Raw genomic sequence first — 8,409 nt, forward strand, 5'->3', positions numbered from 1 at the left:
GACATGCACACAAGTCACCAGACCTGATTACAAGGATGCCTAACTCTCAGTTTCCACCGAGTTAGGTACCGAGTTAGGTAGGTAGATCTGTGGGTAGATGTCCAGAACGCTAAAGTTTGATGTTTTGGCACAACTAGGGAAGTTCAGAAGGCTGGTTGATGACTTTTATTAGTGAGTAATGTGTTTGTTTTTCATATGTCCATTTTATTCAATTGCTTGTACATATTGTGAATTTGTATGCTCGTGTGCTGAGCTTCCTTGTAAAAGAGGCCTTGGTCTCAATGGAATTTCCCTGTTTAAATAAATTGAAATAATGATCATAATACGTGCTGAGGAGCACATCTAGCTTCTTGGCCAACGCGAGGCCTTCAAATTGGTGTGACAAGGCTAACATTAGCAGGCTATGCTATAGCTAGTTAGCAATAGCAGATAACAATTGGAGTGTATGATATCTAGCTAGCTGGATATCAACAAACGAATGTTAGTGTTAGCTAGTAAGAATTCTGATTTGTTGAATAAAAGTATATATGCGTTTTAAGATATGAAACGGATACTTCCAATGTCTCAGCAGTTGTACAGATCCTGTGCTATCTAGAAGGAAGGGCGATAGTTTTCGCACCCCAGTCTAACGTTTATTTTATTTAACCTTTCTTTAATTAGGCAAGTCAAGCAAGTCCACAAGTTATATTGAAAATGTTGTAGTAAATTTATCAGCATGGGTATGCATACGTTTACATGGTACAGTACTGTAGTTAAAGTTTGAAATGTTGGAGAACAGACTAACTTAACTAGACTTAAGAGACTAGCAAGCAAGCAAGCTAAATGAAAGGTCTGGGATCCCCAACCAGAAGTCACCTTGGACAGAAATTGAAATGCCAACTTCAAATCAACCATAACAGAATAGTTAACTAAGTTAGTTATCTGCCCACAAGGACACGGAATTCAGAAAATTACCATTTGGGTATTCTCCGCGTGCATGTTTATTTAACCTAAAAACAGTACAATGTACAAAAGTTGTCCTAGCGATGCTGGCTAGCTAATACATTAGCATAGCTAACGTGTCTGTCCATAGCTAAATTAACTAGCCAAGCCGCCTGGAAAGCGTAGTTATAGTTCGGCACATTAGGGGAAAAAAGTGACAAATATGAATGCATAATTTACCTGTGATCTGCCGCTTCCTTGTCCGTTGTTTCCAGGGCTCATGGCAGGGTGATTTCTTTCTTGTCCTCCCCAACTATGAGTTGTTGAACCGTATTGGGAGCTCAAGTCTTTAGTCAGCCCCATGCTTGATTGTTGTTGTTCAGCAGAAGGATTAGTGTAATCTTGATAGCCACTGCCATAGCCCCGCATCATAGGGCTCGGGGACGTCAGTAACTGGTTTAGAGTCGGGGTGGCCCCCGACGGATGCTGCTGACTTTGCCCTGGAAATCTGTGAAACCCTCCAATATTCGCACTACCAGAAGAAGAGGCAGCAGCCATGGCAGCTCTGCTATGATTAGCAGCAGCAGTGTTGCTGACTGGGCCCATCATGTTGTTCCCGTGCCGAGAGGGACTCATCATCCCATATCCACTGTTACCGTAGCCAGGTCGGTAGTTCGGGTAGTGATTGTACGGGTTGTTTTGGTATCCTTCGTGGGAGTTTTGTTGAAGTTGATCCATATTGTTCTGTTGTACCGAATGTATTATCCCAGACCCTGGGCTTTGTTGTCCGCCATGTTGATCAAAGCAAGGCCCTCTTCTTCCCTTTCCATAATAACTATTATTTATCTCCAAAACTGAACTGTTCACACTTTGGGACGGGTTGATGTTATTAGTTGTTCCCAAACTGGCATGGTCGTACCTGCTGTTAATCCGGTCCTCCGTTTTGCCCGGTTGGTCCTCCTCCTCACTTTTATGTAGCATTTGTTGCTGCTGATGGAGCTCCACTTGATTCCCTAAAACAACGTTCTCTTTTCCTCCATGTTGGCGGTTTCCACTTTCTCCATGTATCGACTGCTGGCTGTTGTGAATTTGGCGTTGTTGGTGCTGAATGAATTGATTGAATGGCTGTTGCTGTGGAGGTGTGTGGTGGTGCGATGGAGGAGGATCTCCGACACCAACATTTTTCACTTTATGACTGACAAGCGTTCCCGTCTCCATGCTTCCCGAACTCATGCTACAATTTGAAGTCGAAAAAGACTCCGATCTAGAATCTCCACTTTCCTTCTCACGTTGACTCGAATTGTTGTTTACAGGAAAAACTCGAGCTCTGTTTGGGTTCAATTCATGGTGATTGCGTTCTACATTAATAGCATGAACGATAGTCCCGTTTCCTACCCCAAGTCCAGCTCCACCAACTACTCCAGATTTAGCAGATTTAAAATCTTGACTCACGCTGCTAGTTAAACTCGACCTTTTCTTACCAGTTGATGTTAGGGCTGTTGCCACTTGTGCGGCCATGATCAAGTCCACATCTCAGGCAGAAAATCCAGTCGAGCTAGCAAGCTAAACATGTAGAAGAAAAGCAGAACACGAAAAGATGCAAGCAAGCTAACGTTAGCGGGAAATGAAAAAGAGCGCAAAGTGTCGAATATGAGCATAAATACCATCTATATTAGAGCGAGCTTATGTTGAAAGTTTTGATAAAGACGGGCATGAAACTTTTTTGCTTCCATGTTTAACCCGTATACAGGCAAATGCCTTTTCTCTCCAAAGACCATTTAGCCCAGCATGGCAACAGCGAGCTTTGAGAATCGATAGTTTATACCTCAGCGATCTAGAGGGCTGAATGGCTGACGATTTCCTGGTCTGGGCGGGGCGAGATTATTCTGAGTAGTGGCACCTGAGCCCTAATATATACATATCACTTTTTATCACATACAACAAAAAAGTACTTGCATGTTCATAGCAAACCAGGCTGAAAGGCAACATTTGTATGCCTAAATTGGAAATAGTGTTCGAGCGCCTACTTTTGCGATGAATGGTGCTATTGTTTTCCCTGCTTTCTTTAATATGCCTAATCTATTTGTCTGATTGAATTCATTCACCTATGAATTCACCCCATTCGCCCATCATATGTGTGGAAATTGTTGACTGAATACTGTACATGTACTCATTCTTCTCTATGCTATTCTGTTATTATTAAAGTAACAAGAATTGAAAGAAAAAGATAGACAGGCCATATGAGAATGTCTGTGTGTTTCTACGTAGGCCTAAATGAGAGTGAATATACATGAGCAAATATGTTTTTATTTGATTAGGATCCCCATTAGCTGTTACTCTTCCTGAATATGTTAGTCTGTGTGATGTTGAGGGATTGACTCACTTGAGAGACCTGTTCAAGGGGGAAATCGTCTGAGACCTCCCACAGAAATGGCAGCAGCAGCCCAGTCAAGTGAAGCAGGGAAAGTGGGTCACTGAAAACCCACAGAAAGCAGCACAGTACAGCTCCACAGGAACACACTGACACCACAGACCTTTTTTTTACAGGGAAGGGAAAATACTGCTCCAACACGGCATTTGCAAGCCTATTACCTTCATAGTGCACTACGGATAGAGCTCTGGTCAAAAGTAGTGGACTATATAGAGAGCAATTTGGGACGCGCTTGCAATCAGCACACCTTGTTATACAGACACTTGTCAAACCAACATGCTTTCAATTTCAGGGTTGAGTAAATAACAATATGACAATTGATTTGTTTACTAGTAGGATGGCTTCAAGTGATCCAATATGCAGTGTATGAAAGTGACTATTCCCAAATGTGTGACCTGTTATTCTACTGTCTTCGATGACAGTAGAATAAAGAAAATGCTATACTGTATTTGCAATCCAAGTTTGTGCATCATTTTATTTATTGGATAAAGGTAAGCAACCAAAGGCCTCTTCTGAAGCAGCTGGTAGCAAGGTTGATTCCAAAGACCTTGTGGATGGAGGTATATAAGAAGGAATCACAATGACTTTTCTCAAATCGCAATGCATTGGAGAAGCTATGAGAGTACAGACAGCATAGAATTAGATATAAAATGGTGATGTATAGGATGTCTGTGACCGGCGTTCCAATAACAATGCCAGATCGTAACGTAAATTATGGCTGTGTCTGAAGCATGCATTCTCTGTACAGGCCAGTGTGTTGGCCTGTGAGAAGGAGATTCTCAAGGGTTTTGCAATCACATCTACATACACATGAAGTACACGTCAATGTCAAGTGTACTTCACAGTGTTTTGCAAGTCTGTGTGGCAATGTGCCCTGGATAATTCCACCAATAAAAAAACAGACATTGTGGGGCCTCCCGGGTGGTGCAGTGCCCTAGACCACTGCACCAGCCGGCCGCGACCGGGTGGTCCGCCGGGCGACGCACAATTGGCCTAGCCTAGGGATATCCTTGTCTCATCGAGCACCAGCAACTCCTGTGGCGGGCCGGGCGCAGTGCCCTAGACCACTGCACCAGCCGGCCGCGACCGGGAGGTCCGTCGGGCGACGCACAATTGGCCTAGCGTCGTCCGGGTTAGGGAGGGTTTGGCCGGTAGGGATATACTTGTCTCATCGAGCACCAGCGACTCCTGTGGCGGGCCGGGCGCAGTGCACACTAACCAAGGTCGCCAGGTGCATGGTGTTTCCTCCATGGTGCGGCTGGCTTCCGGGTTGGATGCGCGCTGTGTTAAGAAGCAGTCTCTCCCGAGCCCGTATGGGAGTTGTAGCGATGAGACAAGATTGTTAGTAATTACTATCAGATACCACGAAATTGGGGAGAAAAGGGGGTAAAAAAAAAATACATTGATTGTTTTTGTGCCACAATTGTTTGTGTATATTAGAGAATGGCTCATTATACAATTGCTACACACAGACATCAGCAAACTAATCAGTACTTTTGATAGTGGAAAGAGAAATTGTTGCAATTAAAAGGTACTTTTCACACAATTAGTTGATTCCAGAATATACCATGTCAGGTGAGAGCACACAGAACGGAAACAGGGGTGTTGCTTACTCAGCAGTCAGCACTAACCATGTAACAAACTAATTACACCATGTTCACATCCCAAATGGCACCCTATTCCCTATATAGTGCCCTTCCTTTGAACAGAGCTCTATGGGCCATGGTCAAAATAAGTACCCTACATACGGAATAGACTTAACCCATTGACAAATTATAATCTTCACCCTTTGTCGACTACAGTCTGTGGACATCGTCACTTGAATCTTGACCCCATATCGACCCTTGACCCAGCAGCTACTTCTCCACCATCTAGACACCTTTTATCACCCCACTTAAACCATCTGTGTGACAGGGACCCAGGCAGGCAGTGGTCTCAAATGGAACGTTACACTCTATACAGTGGACGACTTTTGAACAGGGCTCATAAGGCTGTGAGACGAGTGACACTGATTGTGTTTCTCCTAATTAAACCTCCCCTGACCTTGGCAGAGGTAAATCATTAGTTTCCCGTTGTAATCATCACACGGACGCAATTATACCCCACTGGACCTTCATTTGCATTTAGACATAGCTGCTCAGGCCATGTTCAAAAATGTTCAAATACATTTTGACAATGTCAGAGAACTGAGGCACGGACACAGAGACTGATTTCCAAGCTAATGGGATTGCATGATTGGAGCATAGTTATACATGTGGTACAGTTGTGCAAATATAGCTGATACATCTTTTGTGTGCAAACCTTCCAAAAAAGTATATCTTATAATAACACTAATTCAAGAATATTCAAACATAGAGAGAGCAATTGAACGTCTATTCTTAATTCGAGTACTTACACTACTTGAAATGCAGCCCACAACAGAGGGGGGAAAAGATAATCAGGGAATTACTTGCATCATTAGTAATTCATTACTTTGGTAATAACATGTCCTTTCTTACTGGCAGCTGCCTTACTGAACTAACAAGGGGTTGCCTAGCAATCAGCGTTACACACTGGGTGACATCATTCATGGCTGAATCAATCCCAATCTCTTTAATTAAAATGACCAAGCTGACCATGTAGCATAATTTCCATAAATGTGACCCTCAAGTTAAGTCAGAAAACATGTCTTTCTCTTCTCTTCCCTGTTATGCTTACCAAGCACAGGGTGAGAGGGGGTAGGTGAGATGCATCCCAGTCAGATTAGTATGGTGAAAATGTCAAATGTTTTGCTGCAAAATCAAATCCAATAGCTACAATAGGAATGATTTACTTTACTTTGAAACACACAAGCCAAGAACAGAGAAAGCACCCAGAAGTAGGGCATGTTATGGTTACAATACTGATGCCAGCAGATTTAATATTCTATTCATCTTCATTTGATTGCTGTAGGTGCAGGTTTGAAATAAGGTTGTGGTGTGTAATAGTATTATTAATCTAAGGTAATTTACCGGCAGTTTCTCAGACAGAGATTAAGTTTGGTCCTGGACTTAAAAAGCAAGCTCAATGGAGAATCTCTCCAGGGTTACATGAAAGGTTCTCACACAAGACAAAGAGAGCCAGCCAGATAGTCAGTCATACGTGATATCCTATATCAATTCCTATGATCCACCACATCAACCCCTCACACACACAAATCCCAGCCTGCATGTCTGAACCAAACTCGGATCTTTAAATCCATTAAGGATCCAAATGAATCATTTAGGTGTGTCGAGACCTGGGCTAAGTTGTTCTGGCACACAGTAAAATATGGCTATGCATCCCAAATGGCAGGCTATTCCCTTTATAGTCCACTCTACTTCTGACAAGGGCACATAGGGCTCTGGTCAAAAGTTGTGCAATATAAAGGAAATAGGGAGCCATTTGGGATGCATCTGTGCCCTTTCTCCCCGCCTGCCTCAGATGAATGATTTATTAAACGACAGGTTGTTGCTGTATTGCCAGATGGATCTCGTGTGTCTCGCAGTTCCACAGATGTGTACACATGTTTAATGGTTGTTTGTGGATGCCTGTCAAGGAAAACAACCTCTTGACGAGGCGACGTCCCCCGTCTGTTCACCCCTCCTAGTGTGAACCGTAAATCAGAGCCAGGGTTTAACAGCGTCTGCATCGCAAATGGCACTCCGTTCCCAATATAGTGCACTACTTTTGACCAGAGCCTTATGGGCCTGTAGTAGTGCAAAGGGAATATGGTTCCATTTGGGATGCAACCGACTTATACACACTTCTCTCCCTAAGAGCTCTGACAGGAATATGCTATAGACACTCAGTGAGGGTACAGTACGGCTCACTGTTGCTGAAAGCAAGAATGTGTTTGTTAGTAACTGGAATGACTATCTGAACTGGTCAACTCAAATTAACATTTTTATGAAACAAACTTCTTTAAAGGTTGTTAGCAATGTACAATTTACATATTACGCTTGCATTTCCACTCAATGCCAGTCATTTCCTAAGTTATTAAGTCATAAGTCTTATGTAGTTTTTAGATAGAGGTGTTGCACTCCGTTTTCCCTGGCCTCCTGTCACGCCCTGACCTTAGTTTGCTTTGTTTTCTTTATTATTTTGGTTAGGTCAGGGTGTGACAAGGGTGATATATGTGTTTTTCTATTGTCTAGGGGTTTTTGTAAGTCTATGGGTTTTCACTAGTTTAGGTATTTATATGTCTATGGTTGCCTAGATTGGTTCTCAATTAGAGGCAGCTGTTTATCGTTGTCTCTGATTGGCAACCATATTTAGGCAGCCATATTCCTTGTGTTATTTTGTGGGTCATTGTCTATGTGTTAGTTGCCTGTGTCTGCACTTATCATATATAGCGGCACATTCGGTTTGAACGTTTGTTTAAGTGTTCCTCGTCTTATTAAAGAAGATGTATTCATCTCACGCTGCGCCTTGGTCTCCTCCATACAACGAACGTGACACCTCTCATTCGCTGAACCATTCTGTACCTTTATAAGCACCTCGGCCCTGGAATGCAGGCCATGTTAACGGAACTAAATTATCAAAGCACATATTCAAAGAGAAAAAAGGTTTACAGTATAGTCCCTCTGGGTGTGTCTGTGGCCTGGCCACAGGCTATGTGTGATGTGTCTGCAGTAGTGCAGTGGTAGTTAGTGCAGGATAGTTACAGGATAGTGATGGGTGATGCATCCTTAAAGGACCCGAGGATGGACTTTTGGATCACACAGAAACCAGATCACATGATCTTCTGATGGTTCTGTCTCAACGTCAGCAGAGGTAGAAGCAGCAGACTCTGTCTTCCCATCTCAGGGAGGTATGACACAACAATAACAGGGACTGTTTGTATCAAGCATCTTAGAGTAGGAGAGCTGATCTAGGATCAGTTTAGCCTTTTAGACCATAATTAACAAGATTACATGGGCAGGGGGGACCTGTCCTAGATCAGCACTCCTACTGTGAGACGCTTGATACATACGACCCTAGATCAATACACCAATTTAAGAACAAATGTGCCGAAAACAAAATGCACCTTGAAGTGTTACGAATCAGAAAAGTTTCAT

The 8,409-nt window shown here is 43.0% G+C and overlaps 1 protein-coding gene across 4 annotated transcripts in view; it reads right to left on the reverse strand.

The window, feature by feature from the left end:
• The window catches only part of LOC139415013 (AT-rich interactive domain-containing protein 1B-like), an 83,242-nt gene extending 80,659 nt beyond the window's left edge, over positions 1 to 2,583 (reverse strand). For all 4 annotated transcript variants that reach the window (XM_071162745.1, XM_071162746.1, XM_071162748.1 and 1 more), the window contains exon 1: positions 1,162 to 2,583. In XM_071162745.1, the coding sequence (XP_071018846.1) occupies positions 1,162 to 2,439 (1,278 nt within the window). In that variant the 5' untranslated portion in view covers positions 2,440 to 2,583. The remainder of the gene's footprint in view (positions 1 to 1,161) is intronic.
• Positions 2,584 to 8,409: the final 5,826 nt, after the last annotated feature.

This window comes from Oncorhynchus clarkii, chromosome 8 (genome assembly GCF_045791955.1).
Source record: "Oncorhynchus clarkii lewisi isolate Uvic-CL-2024 chromosome 8, UVic_Ocla_1.0, whole genome shotgun sequence".
Classification (NCBI taxonomy): domain Eukaryota; kingdom Metazoa; phylum Chordata; class Actinopteri; order Salmoniformes; family Salmonidae; genus Oncorhynchus; species Oncorhynchus clarkii.